The sequence below is a fragment of the Boleophthalmus pectinirostris genome, unplaced genomic scaffold (assembly GCF_026225935.1).
Source record: "Boleophthalmus pectinirostris isolate CB_2022bp ecotype Guang Dong unplaced genomic scaffold, ASM2622593v1 HiC_scaffold_9, whole genome shotgun sequence".
NCBI classification, from domain to species: Eukaryota; Metazoa; Chordata; class Actinopteri; order Gobiiformes; family Gobiidae; genus Boleophthalmus; species Boleophthalmus pectinirostris.
Window position 1 is genome coordinate 24,095,140 of NW_026571541.1, and position 18,460 is coordinate 24,113,599.

Genomic DNA, 18,460 nt, shown 5'->3' on the forward strand with positions numbered 1-18,460 from the left:
AATCAATCAATAAGATAGGATTTTAGCAGCACTCTACTAAGAACAAGCTTTTTACAGCTAGATGTACTCACATTATCAGTCTATTGTGCAAGGATTTGAGCTCAATTTTACACGTCCACATTTTGCCTATTTAAAGAAACAGATGTAATAGAATGTCCAGTCAATTCCTAGAAACACAGTGACACATAAGAGAATTGAATACAAACACCCAAAGTGAGCTATTACATGCTTGTGCAACTTCTAACTTGTAACTTTTCCCTGAAATGGTAAAAAACAAAACAAAAAGTCAGGAAAGTGTGTAAATGGAGTTGTTTTTGTGTTGGCTGCATCTGAAACTATCTAGAAATTCTGATGAGTTAAGCAAAAGAAACACATGCTCTCTTTATAATTAATGTGTTGAAATATTTATTATTTCCAAAAACTGAAAAAACAATAAAAATGAACCCACCAACAGTTTTAGTATATCATACAAAGACAGTTCAATGTTGCTATGTGAGTTTTCTACAGTGTGTGAGGCAGTTCGAAAGGCTGGCCGAGCTGGTTATGAATACAGACACAGCGCCACAGTTAATAGTAAAAAAGACAACACAACCGTCAACAAGGTGCGTTCGATATTAATGAATCGAAAAACACATGAACTCTATGGACACATCTGTTTTTTTCAGCCAATATAATTTCGATTTTCAGTTCACGTTTTGGGTCTTTTACTTATAACAAAAGTTAAAAATTCAAAGTTTCGAAGTTGAAATGTTTACTTGGTTTCTCCCCAGCTTTAATAAACGTTTTGTGCAATATTTCACGATTGCTAACTATGCTGCTCTATCTGCCAATCTTGATTATAAACAGATTTTCACAGGTATCACAGGTTAAAAACACAGCTAAATTAGTACAAGCATCTGGGTGAGCTAGACACAAATGATTCCTAGAAATTTCAGTACAAAAGTCTTAATTTAAGTGGTCTGAATGATAGAATCTACGAACTATAATGTTATGGGAATCATTATTTGCAATTACGGCTTTATCAGTCACTATTATAAAAAGATGTGAGAATTAGCGGCACACAAGTTGCTCCTGAAATAAAAGATCTACTCCTGAAATAAACATATACTGTAGTGTACATGATTTAGCCCAATCTGGTCCATTATAAAACTGCTCTCATGATAAATTAGGTACAATATGCACTGTATATTTGCATGTGAAATAATACCTGATAAAACTATATCTATTTTAGATTTAACATTTACATTTGTTCAGTCCCCAACTTCATCAGACAAAAACAAACCATCATCATTGCTTGGTGCATCTTGGAGACAAGCTATGCTTTTTATACACTTTCTATCAGACCACACCATTAGCGGATCATTGAACGACTGGCCATTACAGTTGCTTTGATTTACGTCATTGCTGCTGAACCACTGACTCAGCTATTAAAGAAACGTGTCTAAAAATACACTAGGGGACTTCAACTGTATTTAACATTGAAAAGTCTTGTGTTTGCCGGGAGCAGCTAGGAGGCAAATCAAGCCCACTGCACACTTCCTGTCATTGTTAAACACACAAAACATCCCTTCACACATAAATATTTTGAAATGAAATCAGTAAAAAGAAATGTGCTTAAGTGTTTCGGGCGACACCCTTTTTGAAAACTTGTTAAATGTTCCCATAATGTGGCACTCCTACCTCCGACCGTGTGGCGTGAGGTAGCTGGCAGTCTGAGCTCGAAGGAAAAACAAAAAAAAACTCAAAACGGAAAATAACGTGTGCTTTCCAGTTCTGAAGCTGTTCTCACGCGCTGATTAAAAACAAAACAAAGATTGGTTTTAACAGTCATGGCTCCAACGGGGACAAGGCAGAAAGTCCAGGGAACCAGTTTTGTGAAGTGGTATGGACTTAATAGGTGGCAACTCACAGTGAGAAAAGAATAGGAAGAAACTAGAGCTTGTGGAGGTTGGCGAAGGTGAAGACCGCACACACTTAGAGCTGTTCGGACCCCCAGGTCCATACGCCGACAAAACACCACTTGTTTTTAGTTCTCGAGTGTGCCATCTATGCTACACAGACATGATTCTAGTGGGGAATTTGGCAGTTCCTTGTGCAGTTCAGTCTGGGAGGTTAGAGCTTGTGCTTCTAGTCTTTTTGTAGATCCAAAATGTACAAAAATTGGATGGACAAACTCAGTGGAAGTATATGAACGGGTAAAACAAGGGTCTAGACTTGTCCATTTGTTTTGCTGGAGCCCTTGGTGTGGAAGTGTCCAGAGAGCAGGCAGAGGAGCAGGATCTTGGAGGAAGAAGAAGCACCTTTTCAGTTGGCTTGGATGGCAAACAAACATAAAAAAGGAAATGTGTCAATAGAGAGGCAGGCAGTCTTTCTGAGGGGAGGAGAGGGTCAACAGAGAGCGGAGATTTCAGCCGGTCCCTGCAGATGAGAGCAAATAAGCACATTTTGAGGGTCTTGGTGAACAACATTCTTAACATACACATCTGGGTTTACACAGGAGACGCAGGAAAAGCTTGTTTAGTCTGATTAGTGCAGTCGGCAGCACCATAAATTCACATTAACTGAATATTATAACTTGAAAGTAGGACTGTTAAAACTACATGCATCTATCTAATGCTTATGACTTTCAGTAATCAAACGTGCTTGTTTAGCTTTCAAGTTTCATAAATATTTAGCATTTTGCTTTTTCCATTCAAGCTCCTCTCTTTTGTACTGCCAAAAGCTGAATATTTACAGGATTAGTGGAAAAGTGAGAAGAAAGGAGAATTCTATAAAATGACAATATATTATGTCTTGATGACTTTTTCTCATGCCTATTGCTAACAGCTAAAAGATAAACCACTTTGTAGTTGAAAATACAAAACTTTAATCAACAGTTTCTACCATTAGTTTTTTGCTCTTTGTTATTATATTGCAATTTGTGAGCTAAAAGTAGGGCTGTTCGATTATGGAAAAAAAATTATTATCATGGTTATTTTGGTCAAAATTGAACTCATGATTATTCAAACGATAATTTTTTAGTTGCACGATGCATTTATTCAGCATTTTTCTCTCAAAAAAACACTTTGCTAATGATTATTTACTCAAAACTTTCAAACTGAAAATAAATATAGGCTACAAATATGTACCTTTGAGCAGTTCTGTGATGTATAAACATAAATTAATAAAAAAATACTTTGAACATGAAATAAGGCATAGAAAAACATAAATGTATCCAAAATAAACTAAATACCCGGCTTTTCTACAATCTCTATGTTTATATGCTTCAACTCGATTATATGAGTTTGGAAATCATTTGACACACAAATCATGATCAAAATTCAATTAATTGCACAGTCTTATCTAAAAGGTTGTGCAATGTCCTTTATAGATCATTAACATTTGTCTAAGTAAGTCTAGAAGTATTTTGACTAGCCATTTTATTAGTCTGCATAAAGTTACTTAAAATTTACCTTAACTGAAGAATTAAAGAGCACACCGCTTTAGTAAGTGCATGTGGCTAACCAGCATGTTCCACAATTGCCTCATGAACCATTTGGTCCTTTAACCTCAATAGGATTAGAAGCTAACCACCTCTACTCATGCTGCTGCCTTCGCACTCCACTGTAACTGGCCTCTTCCAAATACGGTCATCCCTCCTAGCTTCATAAACTTAAAACAGGCTCAGCTTTAGTGAATGGGTGAAGTCACACATTACGGCTCTGGTGCTTTTTACGGCTGAATGGTGCGATTTTTGTAAAGGCCACGCTCTTCCTCACCCTCCTCTTCCTCGCCCCAGCCCTCCGCGACCCCAGCCAGCTCGTAGTGCTTCTTCCTCAGCTCGCCCAGACGCTCCCTCTCCTTCTGTAGACGTGTTTCCAACTCCAAGACCAACACCTGAAGAGAAATGCACTTAACTATTATTCCACATCACTCAACGCCAGCTATTTTTACCCTTCCAAAACATTCAGCAATTTTCATGTACAAATAGCTGGTTTCTCCATTGGCCCAGTGGCTCTTGAATTTGCCCTTTAAGAACTCATTATTGACACAGGTTTGAGTTAGCCTACTGAAAATACAGAAAAAAACCCTAAAGTCTTTAAATAGCAGCGCTCTCCTTTAAAACAATGAGACGTGTGTGTGAGTGGGTCCAGACCTTTCTGTTTTTCTTTCTCTGTCGGGGGAACAGAGGCTGCTATAGATATGCTTCACCATCACTTACACGCTAGATTTGAAGTCAGCGTTTTGATTGATATACAGGCAGAAAAACACTAAAACCTCTGCTTAAACTAAAACAAACGGCTAAATTACATAAACGCTCTCAGGGGGGCTTGGCAGTCAAAGGCAATAACACTGGTAGAAATATTTAAAAATTTACAAGGTTTTCTAAATATAACCAAAAGCTAAAATATGTCCCTCTAGCTCAAATTGTGTCAGAGGCCATATGCTGGATGATTAAATCTATAACCCTAATTCTGGTCATTCCTTCATCATCTTTACACTGTTTTTTCTTATGACCTCTAGTATATAGCTGGGATAAACATTTTTATAACTATATTTCTATATTTTCTTTTTACTTGTACATACATATTTATATAATTATTTGGCGCCAGTCATTTGCTATTTCTGCTGCATATTCAGAATTAATTATACATATATTCTTATGTTTCTTTTTGTTATTATAATATGCTGCTAGCTTTTTTATTTATTTTTATTCATTTATTTTGCACGTATATAATATAATGATAAAAAAGCACACTAGTTAAAAAAGTAGCTGCAGGAAGAGGCAAAAAACCCAAAAGAGCCTCCACTTTATGAATACATTAAAACTGAACATTATAGCTGTGCATTACTCAAAAAAAAATTACTTTACACACCTTAAATTAAATACATTTGATTCAAACATGGATTAAAATATAATGAAACATCCCACAATTGAATTTCCCTTGTGGATCAATAAAGTTTGTCTAAGCCTAAGTCTAACTCTAAATTCTCATTGCGTTTCATTAGTGTAGAATGGTTTTACAGACTATAACATTGTGCCTGGACATTTTAACTTCACCCTCACTCGGTGTAAGATGAGGACCATGTGCAACAGCTTTTACATGGATGTGACATTTGAGCTGACATCTGCTGCTCTGCTCACCTGCGAGTCCATCTCCTGTCTCTTGATCTGTGTCAGAGTCATGCTGGAAAAGTCCATTGTGTCTAAAGAAGAAAAATGGTGTATATATTTGTTAATAATTCTGTTCTATACAATGCTGTGCGTGAGAAGAAGTCAGGGAGGGTAAATTAAGTGGTGACTGAGCAATAGGACACTTTAGTTTGTACATGTTTTTAACTCTAAATGTGTAAAGTAGGTTTTTCTATCAATCAATCAATCAATCACACTTTGTTTGCATAGTGTTTTGTAAGAGTAAAAACTGAACCAAAATGCTTTCCATAAGTACATTAAAATAACTTAAAAAAAATAATGTGTTTATTATTTTTGTGTTTACTTATTTATTATTAGAATGTATAATTATGAATATAACTTCAAAAATACTTGAACTATTCAATTAATTATATTATTATATATAGTGAAATATACTAAGCACACTTGATGTTATTGTGACCACCCACCTGTCTCCTCTATCTGGGACTTGCCCGACTTGGTTGAAGCCACCACACCTGCAGTGGCCTGTGTGACGCCTCGGGACGCCTGCTTTAGACGCTGAAGTTTGGGGCTGTCTTTGTCTGCCTTTACCTGAGAAAAGAAAAAAAATATGCATTTCCTAATATTAACCATCCTACCTTTTAACAACATATAATCTGTACAGTTCATCTGCTCTGGAAAACATAGTAGTTTGCATTAGCTGCGTACCTTGGAAGCAGCCACCAGTTGTGCTGTACTGGCAGCGATTTCGTGGGAACACACCATCAGCTCCTCAAACTTTCCTTTGCCCTGCACCACCAAGTCAGCAGCATCTCTGAACATAACACATCATCAAAAATACGTCATATTCAAATATCCCACGCGTGTTTAAACAAATAGGACAAACTTATGTTACTTATTGTTTTACTTAGAAAACTGCGTGTTGTGACATGTTGGACTTACACCATGACTGTAGCCCCCCATCCCACTGCTTTGGAGGCTGAGATCAGGCCTTCAGTCCAGCGGGAGTTCTTTGCATAAAACTCTTTCATGGAGGCTGCCCCCTGATGGACAAAAGAGGTAAAACCACTTGTTTTTTTTAAATGAACATCTACAGTTGAGGAGACAAGAAGCATTAATACAATCTCCTAATTGACCAATTTGGCATTATGTATAATATACTTCATATTTGTAGAACCTTTTATGTAATCAGTCTACATCACAAGATGTCACAAACATTATATTTTCAGTGCTGATGTTTTTCTAACCTTGGAACATGACAGTGCCCAGAATGATCAATCAGCTGACTCTGTCAGTGATGTCACCGCTAGCTTAAATTGTATTGAAATTTCAGTTTAGTTCAGGTTTTATTACTTTTGAAGATAACTCGGTAATGTTGTTGGGCCATCTATGTTTGGCCATCTATGTCCAATTATTGAACTCAGACTAAACAATTCTTTAGTTTTGTTTTTTTAATATATGTTTATGTTATGTTATATTAGAGTCAGAATCATCAAGTGCCAGTGTCTGCTAGTCTTTAATGTACATGTGAAGAAAAAAATAATCATTTGGCATTCAGACGACAATCTTGTGTCAGTTGTTTTCGTCTTTTACAAGAGAATAACAAGTACAATATGACTCACCCGGCCACTCTCCACAATGTCCCTTTGCAGATCTTTGGAAGATAAAACAAGCTCCTTAATGGCTTGCATCAGTTCTGTACAAGACGCAAGGATCCTGAAGGGGGCGACAGAGGACATCCAGATCAGTCTCCATTAGAAAACGTAACACAACCAACCAATTTTGTTTTATTGAAATGCTTCCTGTTTACACTCATTAACCCTATTTTAGTGCTGTTAGTGAGATGTAGAGTACTAATTTGACCTTTTAGAAGACAATAGATAAACAACCCATGAGTACCAGAATGATGGAAAATTACAACTTTTCCCAGATCAATTGTCAATTTATAACAAATAACTTTTTATGAAAAAAAAAAAAAAGCCTCAAAATGTTACATATAACAGAATGCTAAAACTTATGAAAAAATAGATACTTCCATTAAATAGTTAAATTTATTTTTTAATAAATATTTTTTTCTTTATTGTAACAAAATTTGCAAAATGCTACCTATACTGTGTAAAACATTAGTGGACATTTGCAGAACACAAATGCAAGCGTGTTTTTGTTGATTAGCATTGCATGCAGAATATAGATCATAACCTTTTCACTTCCTCTTGTTCAAAAACCTTTATACTGCCTTAGTGTCAGCACACTGAATTAAATCTAGTTCAGAGTTTGAATAATTTTGACCATGTTTAGCCCACTTCCTTTAGTCTCACCACCTCAAGAGCTGCGGAAGTTTTTATAAGATGTGGTTGTGGTTGCTGCTTTAATCCCTCACTGCCATAGACGGTAAATAAATAGACTAGACTAGAGCCTTGTGTCTGAAAAGTACTCTTACCTCTCATTGACCTCCATCTTGATTCCTGTGTCCACTGCTCGAGACTTGTTGAGCATTTCCTGTTAGAATTCACAAGGGCACAGAAGATATAACAAACTTTTTGAAGTCAATACTATAGTGCTTTGAGAGAAGGGCCAGGGTTTCCACTCTAAAGATTTGCGCACACACACGCACTCATAATAAGCACACTGAAATGCACAGCTGCCATAAAAGACCATAACTAAAGACACACAAACGCACCTCTATCCTGGCGGCAGCTGACTCCACCGCGGCAGAAGTGGCAGCCATTTCCTGCTCCACCAGATCCCCAAGCTCCCCCTGCTGCAGCTCCAAACCTCGAGGCCGCAGTTTCTAAAATCAAACAACATCAAAGTAAATAGTCTGAAGCAGCTCAGTCGCGGGGGGCCTTTAATGACTGTGTTTTAATTAGGTTTTGTGCTGGCTGCACTCTTAACGATGTGAAATGAGAGGGGGCAGTCACCTCGGCTGTGTCCAGGATGAGGTGCAGTGTGGCCTTCAGTTTGCTGATGTCAGCCGAGGACATAGTGTCCCGCTGCTTCATGGTCCTGAGTAGAGTCAAGGCTTCTGTGCCACATGTCTTTACACTCTCTGACAGGGCTGCCATATACAATACACACACAGCAAATACACAACAAGATGGGGTTACTGCAATGATGTATAATTACTACAACCTAAATTAAAACATATTTAAATTATGTGGTTTGAATTGCAGGTCATTTATAACTGTGATAACTTCAAGTGCCCTCTGCATGATAAAAAACAAGCTACCATAAACATCTGCTGAAACTAGGTAGGTAATACACTCAGCTGCTTCTGATGCCACAGGATGTCTAAACTTGTGATTTTGTAGATTTATACATCTTTAACATATAGCTAAACTCATCAAAGTTAAATGTTAAAAGTTAAATTAAACTACAAATCATGTAGGGGCATGTTGCATGAGCAGCATGATATTTAGACATGTTTAGACTTGGCCAGGCTGATATATTTGTCCCAAAGAACAAACTAAACAATGTGTCTTCATACAACAGAATTTAACAGGCTTTCAAAGCAAAAGAAAATGTGACTGGTTAGAATGAAATACCCTGCACATAAACATAAACACAAACTGACCATCCGCCTTCTCTACAGGAACCATGTGGGAGGTAGCACTGCCTTGCACTATAGTGTCTCCCACCAGGTGGCCACATTGAGTCAGTGCGCGTACCAGTTCAGACACAGCTGCAAAAATAAACATATCAGACAAATTAGAATACATATATAAAGGAAGGAAATACAACAAGATAAATTTTTTTGTCTATTTCGGCTTTCATTATTATTTATATGGTAATGGTGATACTGTACATTAATGTATTTATGTATGTGTACATATTACGTAGGCAAGTTCTAACTGAAACTGAAATGATACACATTACCTGTGTTGTCTGCCAAAAAGGTCTCGAGTGCAGGAGGGAGCCTGTCTATACAGTCTAAAGAGGCCTGACATCTGGATGCAAGATAGTCTGTAAAAAGAGAAAAAGGAAAACAAAGTTTCATAACAATAAAACTTCAATATCCTATATGAAAATAACTTATCCGGACCTGCTGAACTTGTGCAGCTTATGTGTGCTGGGTCTTCGATCTGAGCCAGGGAGTCCTGGATGATCCTTTCTGCCTCCTCCACTGCCCCCTGTAGGCTGCACCAGCGAGCGGCCACCAGCTGGCTCTCCAGGGCCTGCTCTCTGCTTTCCTGTGGGATCAGAGATACATCTCTTATTAGAGTAATTCATATAAAACAAAATAAAAGTTTTTCTTTAATTTTGAATAAATCCCTAAAACACTTCACCTTTTCATTTAGCTGATTCTGCAAGGCCTCTGCTGCCTTGACACCACTTTCCCTCTCAGTGGCCAGCGAAGTTTGGGCCTGCTGTAGCTCCTCCCCTCGAACAGCGAGCTCTGCCTCCACTTTGGACAGAGACTGCACAAGATCCGCCTTCTCGGACTCTAGGGCCGCCAGCTGAGTACTGAGCGCCTCACTTGACTGAGAAGAAAAATTTAAATGTGAGGAAAAGAGATAATGGCAGAATGTGAAAGAGCTAAATAGTCAGAGAGTCACTCTGAGGATATAACTGTTTGAAGATGTCAGGATGTGGTCTAAAGAGAGCGCTTTGAATCACCCTATAAATAAAAAAGACATGGCAAAACTTAATAAAATTAGATGTACTTAGGTTTGTGGGAAGGCATACAGTCTCCAGGGTTCTGGTTTGAGGTTTACTTTACAAGCAATTACAATTTACAAATTGGCTGGAGTTCAAAAACAACTGAAAAGCAACAAAAAGTCAAATGTTAAATGTTCGCGGTTGACTTACAATCTAGGCTCAGTCAGCAAGAAGCAGCATAGAAGAAGTGTTCAGAAAAAAAAGCAACAATTAGTCTATGAGCAAATGAGATATTACAAGCATGGATAAGAACAGTACATCGTGGACTGCAAAAAAATAAGGAAATAAGATGGCGGAGGACAGTGAGAATGACATAGTTGATAAGTAATGACTACAAAAATAGGATGGCAGGAGTGGGAGGCTCGGGGAGACAGAAGACAGATGAAAGGCCTTGGGAATACAGTGTATTCAGAGGAAGCGGGTGATGCAGGAAACCACAATGATTGCAATGCTGGGAACTACAGTGACAAGAATCCATTGTTTGTTAGGATACATTTAGACTATTTAGCTCATTTAAAAATGTAAATAAGCATTACATGATTAAAGTAACCAACACCTGCCTCTTGAGGTCAGCTGCTACTGATGTTTGATGCATATATAAACTAATGACTCTGCAGTGGTCTGTTATAAACAGTGACTTGGCATCAGTGTGTTCAACTTGGCTCGGCAGTATGATGATGAATAATATTGGCAATGTCAGTGAGATGCTTATAAAGGAAAACAAACTTTGGCCAAAGTTAAACATGGCACAGCACTTGAATACAAAAATGGCATCCTCAAACATTAAAATTTTTTTGTATGTATGTCAGTATGTCTGTACGTATGTCTGTATACACATATGTCTGTATGTATGTCTGTCCATGTGTCTGTACATCTTAAGTGTACAAATAAGTGACTGCTGACCTGTTGTGATGAGGTCACAGTCGATTTTAGACTCTCCAGCTCAGTTCGACTGGACAACAGTTCTCTCTGGAGTTCCTGAAGTTGCTCCTGCTGTGCCTTCTCCTGGTGTAACAAGAAGAAAATATATATATAAATATTATTTATCCACCATTTCAAATATTTTCAACAAAATTAGTCTTCAATCTTGTAAAAATGGTATGGACCCTTCCAGGAATGCCCTGTTTAGAATAGTTGCACTCACAGCCTATTACTAATGTAATCAGTCCATCCCATTCATTTTATTGAGTCATCAAAATAAAAATATTTAGACATTTGCAGGTCACGAAGGCAAATGATTGTTGATCACTACATTTGGCAAAGAGTATTAAGAGTCAATGTCCAACAATATTACTACAATATTATAGCTATACAATATTTAAAAAGTTCACTATCTCATACTTTATATATACTTTATATATATATAATGTGGTAGGTCAATTATAAGTAAACAGCAAATGGTTAAAAACCATAAAATAATATAAAATCATCACAATATTTTTTGCTTTTTTATCCATTACTATTCACCTACTTAATGTTAACGTTTTCATAGCTTTTATTTAGTTTGTGCACCGTATATCCAGTCTCAGAGTAAGAGTGTGCTTTTGCTGCGCACCTGTCTGTCGGCCACCTCCTGTGCCACCTTCACCTTCTCTTGCATCTCTCTCCTCACAGCCTCCACCTCGTCCTGAGCCGCCCGAGCAACCGTCATCTGCCGCGTCACCTCTGCGTTCTGGCCACACGAGGCAGAAAGGAGCAGTACATAAACACACAAGTTGACAAGAGATCAATTAAAGACTTAGGTTAGGTCAGGGCATCCCATAGTTTCAGAAACCATTGAATGCCTATCTAACCTTCCTCAGCAGGTCGGCATGACTCTGAACCAGCTCTGTGTACTTCTCTTTCAGTTTGGTGTAGCGTTGCTCATTGGCTTGTGCCTTCTCTGAAAAAAAACAAAACAACAAACAAGGTACTTTTAATATACTGAGGTCATGTTCTCCTCATCTGAAATCATGACACCAGCATCACCCAGAATAGGGTCCCTGTCCCTCTTTTGGTTGTCCTGGACAGTCATTTTGTCCCCTGTTCGTTGTCCTACTTATTTAGAGAATGTCCCACTTTTTCACTGATGCCACATGTATTATCAAATGTGAGACTTATATACATATTTAAATTTTTTTCTCTCTAAGAAATCAAGACTTTTTTTGACTTTTTTATGATATTAAATTTCACGAGTTCATCCAATGAGCACATGAGCACATTATGTGATACTAGTCTCCCTACACTTGCTCCCCATCAACTTTCGAATCGATTTTCAATTTTATTAATAACTTTCAAATGCTTAATGGTCTCAACTATTAATATTACTGGCCTTCTCTCTGTCCATTGTACCCCCACCCCTCTTCACTCCATAATAGAGGGGCCATGCCTTTTCAATCAGAGCCCCAAAGCTATGGAATTCCTTACCTGAGAAACTAAGAACGTCTGACTTTGTAGGCACTTACAAATTGAAGTTAAAAACACACTAATAAAGAACTGCATTTGTACAATAACACATTATTTTTCTGTATTGCACTGTTTTAATCTGTGCCTTATGCCTGCTTATTTATCTATATGTAAAGCACTTTGTAACTTTGTAAATCTGTAAAGAAAAGTGCTGTATAAATAAAGTTATTATTATCATCTGCCCATGTCCCACCACAACAACGTGTCCCTCTTTTTCTTTGGTACAGATTTTTCTTTAAAATGGTGGCTCCATACTCTCTATCTCTGTGAGGCTGCGCTGCTCCTTCTCAGTGTCCTCTCTGACCCTTCGCAGGTCGTCTAGCTCCGCCTTCAGGAACTCGGCCTCTCCCACGGCCTGGAGCCTCAGGTGGCTCTGCTCGGCAAGCTCCGCCTCCAGCTCACTGACACGCCCCCGCAGCGCCTGGCACAACCGCCCACTCTGAGGACAATCACAAACAACTGGGTTAGACTAAAATGTGTTATATGTAAGATCATACAAAGTCGTAAAGGTGCACTGTGTAACTTTTCTGATGGGTCTGCCATGTGCTTGTGTCCATGGTGATGTTATTGCTTTGCCTAGGATGTTCCACAGAATGGCAGTAAACAAATATATCATGTATTCAATTACCAGTGATTTATTTATCAAAAGAACTGCAAATCTATATATTATTATTGTAAGCAGGTCCACGTCTCTACAGATCCGACCTGTAACTTGGCCTGGTGATGTGGCCTGCTTGTCACCATGAAAATACCGTAGTTAAATTCACATGCTATAATGTAGATAATTTCAGGAAAAACCTACATGGAGTTGAAGAGGTGGACCCTCTACCAGAAAAGTTACACAGTGCACTTTTAATAACAGTAAAATAATATACAAATACAAAAAAAAAACCATACAAAATAACATGATAACATAATGGGATTAGTTTGCTTATTTTATGTTCTCTCTTTTTTTTTTTACATTTTAATTAAAAAGTGCACAATGTAACTTTTCCTTTTTTTCTGTCATCTCCTTGTCTCCATGGAGATGTTTTTGCTTTGCCTTGAATGTTCCACAGTATGGCATTTATCTTGAATTTATTCAGTTACATGTACTTTTCATACACACAAATGCTCAAAACCTCAAAAACAGCATTTGTACTGTGTGAGCTCCTCAGATCTGACCTGTATCTTTCCCAGTGGTGTCACCTTCTTATGTAATGCCATACTGTGGAACATTCATGGAGAAAAGCAGGTGGTGGACCCTCTAGTAGAAGTTGCAGAGTGCACCTTTCACAACAAACTACTGGAACTTAGAGCGGTCACAATAAACATCCTACTTTAAGCAGTGAGTTTTTAAGAAGAGTTTTACCTCTAGCCTGAAAGCCTCCAACTCCTCTTTAAGGCTCTGAATCTCCCTGGTCAACTGTTCAATTAACCTGTCTCTGAAAAGAGCAAAAGCATCATTATAACATTATCTTTAAACTACAACCACCCTCCATATATGGATATTAACAATTATTAACATTATTTTATCATTACACTACATTCGGTGCATGATCAGGCTTTACTTACTTGTCATCTTTGCGCATCCCATTCTGATTGTTGAAATTAAACGGATCAACAGCTGCTGTTGTGCCAAACAGATCATCAAATTTGGTCTCCACGGCAGCCTAAAAGTATAAAAAACACATTAGGATGCAATGAATAAATAAAATATACAAACCTACTTCTGTTTACTTGCAATTCCTACCTACTTTAATTAACTAGTACTGCATTGGCCAACCTAAACAACCTACATACTTCATTACCTCATAATCTCCTGAGTCGTCAATTTCAACCCCAAACTATGAGAAATACAATACATCAGACTTAATTACATTCTAAACAAATACAATCATGTTATCACAATACCCACGATCCCCAAGTGTTTAGAACTACGTCTGCAATATACAGCAGATACGGCTATCATCACAATTTGCTGTTTAGGTTTTAGGTTTTGTGATTTACCGGTAGTACAGGGATGTCTGTGTCTACGAGGTCATCTGTCTCAACCACGTGCTCGGACTCGGGGGACGACGACTCTGCCGGAATCACCACCACAGGGCTGATGTGCTCTGACAGGGCTGACGCACGCAAAAAGTTGGGAGGATTCTGGAAATATCACAATGGGTTATGGGTCAATTTGTGTTTTCAGTTGTAAGGAAAAAGTAATCCTGACCCAGATAAAACTTTTAACGATATCCAATATAAAAGTAAGGTAATAAAGACAGACCATGTATGTAGGAATTGTGTAGAAATGTTTCAGAAATATTACCTATCTGTGTCTATTGTAATATTTATACATTTTGTGGATTTACTTGATGTAAAAAGTTGTTTATGATTATGCTTGTTATTCGGTCAAAACACTGAATTAGCGCCTTGCCTTGCCAGATTAAGGCAACATGCATTTCCTCAATAGAATAGCCTCTCTGTTTTAAGATGCAACTGTAGTTATTTCAGTAGATTTGCTTGCTACGTATACTTGCTGTAAAATCTTTGTTTAAATTCACTGATTGGGTTTGATGGCACTGAATCGAAAGCTAAGAACACAATACAAATATAGTGGATTACCTCAGGCAACTGTGGGATCTGAATAAGTCTTTTAAAATACTGCAAGTTGCTGGAACGGTAGAAGAGACTCTTTAACCTGCATAGAGAGAGAGAGGTGTGAGGAGTGCAGACAGGACAGAAGGGCTTCACATCAGAAATACAATTTAACACATTTCAGTGGATTTACACACTTGGTCATAAGGTTCAAAAAGAGCCCAAGAGTGCAGACTGTGCCAAATCAGTTTAAGATAGTGTAAAAAAGTATGGAAAAGATGTTCATACTTTTTAAACTGCTCCTGAAAACGGTCCCTGTGGCCTTGGAGTGTGTCTGCTGGTAGGCCTGCACACAAGGAACATGTAAGATTGCACATTAACAGAAATAACTGTACAAATTATGCAAGGATACAGCAAGATTCTTAAAATAGTCATTTCAGCCTTGATGTATTCTTGGCATAATGATGAAGTGTAGTTCTCAGACAAGATTCCATTATACTATTTTATCAAATATGTATGTACATGAAGTGAACAAAGGAATGTCTTATCAGACCATTTTTGTCACACTTCTTTGTATTTGAAAAAATAAGTATTTATAAAAACAATATGTGTTATAATAAGTATGTTATATAAAATATTATAAAACAAGAGATAAATAGAAGTTTGTATGCACTAATTATTGCATTGCAGTTGGTTAGAAACTTTCTCACATTGTGATCAACACCACAAATCCTCAATAAGTCAGATGTGCTTAAATGCAATTAAAAATGTTCATAATATGAATTAGGGATGGGCATGATTAATCGATTAATCGATAATTGATCATTAAGAATTTCATCGATTACGTTAATTTTAATCGACAAACCGAATGTAGGTTGCTGTGCGTAGCGTGACCAAACAGGGGTCCGTACATGTGTCTCTCTGCATCAGAAGGAGCGAGACACAAACATTTGGTCAGTCTGCAGCGTACCGAAGCACAAATGCGTATTTAACGATGATTTGTACAAGAAATTCCACGCTTTCCGTTGCGTTCGGGACAAGTATGAGTCCATGTGCACAGTGTACAAAGCAGGAACATGTTTCGGTGTCCAGTGGGAAAAAGCTTTACCAGGTGAGAGTCGCGCAATGTCTATGACGAGTCCCAACCTCCCACCCCCCGGACGGTGTCCTGGTTTTGACAAACGCAAATCTGGTCACACTAACCTGTATTCCACTGAGTCATTTCTTTTAATCCGACAGAAATTGACCGCATCAGCGACACAAGAGCTGTAGTTTTATCTTCGCTTAGTTTATGCAAATTAGTGATGCGGTTTTAAGTTTCGTTTCTGTGAGAGTTGCGCAAAACTGAATTAAACACATTATAATCTAAAACGGATTGATGTGGCTCTAGAGTCGTTACGGTTTATATGTCGTAAAGTTGAATTTATTTATGCAGATTAGTAGTGCAGATAGTAATAATAATGATGATCATTTTAATATAAAAACGTTAATGATTAATTGATAATCGATCGTTAATTCTTCCGACGATCGATTAAGAAAATTTCATCGAATGCCCATCCCTAATATGAATAGAAAAAAAAAAAACTGGGAAAATGAGATTAGATTATTCGATTTGATAAATATTACTTTTTGCAGGTTCTTTTCAATGTTGTGTTGGAATGTGCCTTTTACTCACAAGAGTGGAGCTTGAATAGCAGCTTGACAGTGTAGTCATAAAGGTGACTAGAGTCCAGAATGACCTGGATGAGGGGCGCCAGGCGGCACTGTCCCGCTGCCGTCACTGACACCGAGCGAGACATGTCCAGGGAGTTGAAGACTAGAGGCGAGAAACAGGTCAATCATCAAATTCACAATACCAATAAGGCACAGAAGCTACCACTCACACACATCTACTCTGTATAAAAACTAATAAAGTCTTGCATTAGGCTCATAAACAGTAAGTTATTCATGAATCGATAAAAGTGCAAATGCTACTAAAGCTAATCAAGGGTTTGGAGGAAGTACACACTTTGGGCTGCAGTGAAGTGAACAGTAACAGGATTGTGTGAGTCCATCATTACTCCCTTATTTCATTTCCCTGCCCCTGTATGAACCAGCCTCATAGTCAGACATGCTCAAAAACCCAAAGGTGTGGTTTCCTGCCCAGCTAAAAACACAAACATACACAAATACATCATACACACAGCTCAGCTTGGAGTCTATAACCCAGAATGACATCATGGCCACTACGGGCTTGACTTGACATGACTTGCAGTAACAAAAGTGGAAGGAAGAAGTCAAACAAAGGTTATTCAATTATTAAAATTACTGTAATTAAATATAAAGGGGCAAAACACAATTCAGTGGCATTGGCACCAGGTCTCCAGTGTTTTCAATATTTTCTTATTCTCCTGGTCACATTCTACCTGCTATTTTTAGTCATGTCCATAATTTAAAAGACATTAATGGAGGATGAGTCACCCAGACAATAGGGTTAGGTTTGTGACCATTAACACAGCAGCTCCCACCACCACACACCCACACACAAACACACACACACACAGTATACACAAGGGGGGGTGGCATTACTATAGCACTGGTGCATCTAAAATTCTGAAACCATTGTGCCTGTCTAAACCCGCACACATCTTCCTGTCTGCTCTAGCATAACTATATTTATGTACGTGCATTTGAGTGTCTAACAATATGTGTTCTCATGTTAGAAAATAATGCAACTTACCACCGAGAAAAAGGTTGAGCTCGCACTCCAAATAGTCAAACATCTCTACGGTCAACTGGAAGCTGGAAGAGAAACAAATAATTTAGTTTCTTTACGTTTTGTTCATAAATGTAAAATGTAAAAGCTATTTGGTGACAGACAAAGAGATTTACATATATATAAACTAAATAAATATTACAAAAAATCTAGATATTTCTTTATATTTATAATTTTTCTACGGAATTTACAGAATAATTTTAATGTCTTCATGTCAATATCATCAGCCTATAGATGCAATAAATGCCTTTTGTTTCATATATAGATATAAACACAAACTTTACATTACTCTCACCACTACTTACAACACTTTTAATCAAAAATGTTACTAAGGATTATAGATCTAAAGCCGTCTTATCCAGGTTAATATCCTTGTTTTATTGCCATATCATATCCAGGAGGTTTGCAAATGTTGATTTAGATACAAAACAGTTTTTCAATCAATAATCAACCCAGATGACCATTCTCTACTCAACAATATCTCACACTCACAAATTGTTCACGTCGTTCTCTCCGGCCTCTTCCAGCTGTCGGTTTGACATCTGCAGGTTGCCAGGGAAACGGGGATTCTGAAAGGAAAGATGGCAGACATGATTCAGACGGCACGATGCTTATCAGAGGTGAAAGCTCCACACTATTGACAGGCAGGATATCACTACAGTCGACATTAAGTCTCAGACGGCACTGGATTATAGTTAATATCACACTGTGTTTAAACAAGGGTAGGGATGATTAACTGACCTTTAAGAAGCAGTATTGGATTAGCAGGTGTTAGAAAATGAACATGGATTGTAATAAGATCTAGATTATGATCATGTCTGTCCTTTAATTTTTCGATGCATGACAATATTTTACTTCTCCAGTGGATAAAGGCAATATAACAATGATTAAATAAGCGCCAG

The 18,460-nt window shown here is 37.8% G+C and overlaps 1 protein-coding gene across 3 annotated transcripts in view; it reads right to left on the minus strand.

Annotated features, from left to right (window-relative positions):
- Positions 1–381: 381 nt before the first annotated feature.
- Positions 382–18,460, minus strand: part of hip1 (huntingtin interacting protein 1) — a 33,357-nt gene continuing 15,278 nt past the window's right edge. For 2 of the 3 annotated variants that reach the window (XM_055166942.1, XM_055166944.1), the window contains exons 6-32: positions 18,051–18,127; positions 17,523–17,584; positions 16,479–16,619; positions 15,092–15,149; positions 14,831–14,906; positions 14,228–14,371; positions 14,029–14,064; positions 13,793–13,890; positions 13,590–13,662; positions 12,494–12,677; positions 11,587–11,675; positions 11,349–11,465; positions 10,697–10,798; positions 9,421–9,615; positions 9,177–9,324; positions 9,011–9,097; positions 8,709–8,816; positions 8,056–8,192; positions 7,815–7,925; positions 7,575–7,633; positions 6,757–6,850; positions 6,077–6,177; positions 5,843–5,948; positions 5,602–5,725; positions 5,126–5,187; positions 3,759–3,876; positions 382–2,418 (exon numbers count right to left, since the gene is read on the minus strand). In XM_055166942.1, the coding sequence (XP_055022917.1) occupies positions 2,408–2,418; positions 3,759–3,876; positions 5,126–5,187; positions 5,602–5,725; positions 5,843–5,948; positions 6,077–6,177; positions 6,757–6,850; positions 7,575–7,633; positions 7,815–7,925; positions 8,056–8,192; positions 8,709–8,816; positions 9,011–9,097; positions 9,177–9,324; positions 9,421–9,615; positions 10,697–10,798; positions 11,349–11,465; positions 11,587–11,675; positions 12,494–12,677; positions 13,590–13,662; positions 13,793–13,890; positions 14,029–14,064; positions 14,228–14,371; positions 14,831–14,906; positions 15,092–15,149; positions 16,479–16,619; positions 17,523–17,584; positions 18,051–18,127 (2,718 nt within the window). In that variant the 3' untranslated portion in view covers positions 382–2,407. The remainder of the gene's footprint in view (positions 2,419–3,758; positions 3,877–5,125; positions 5,188–5,601; positions 5,726–5,842; positions 5,949–6,076; positions 6,178–6,756; positions 6,851–7,574; positions 7,634–7,814; positions 7,926–8,055; positions 8,193–8,708; positions 8,817–9,010; positions 9,098–9,176; positions 9,325–9,420; positions 9,616–10,696; positions 10,799–11,348; positions 11,466–11,586; positions 11,676–12,493; positions 12,678–13,589; positions 13,663–13,792; positions 13,891–14,028; positions 14,065–14,227; positions 14,372–14,830; positions 14,907–15,091; positions 15,150–16,478; positions 16,620–17,522; positions 17,585–18,050; positions 18,128–18,460) is intronic. The other variant, XM_055166943.1, reaches the window with a different exon arrangement.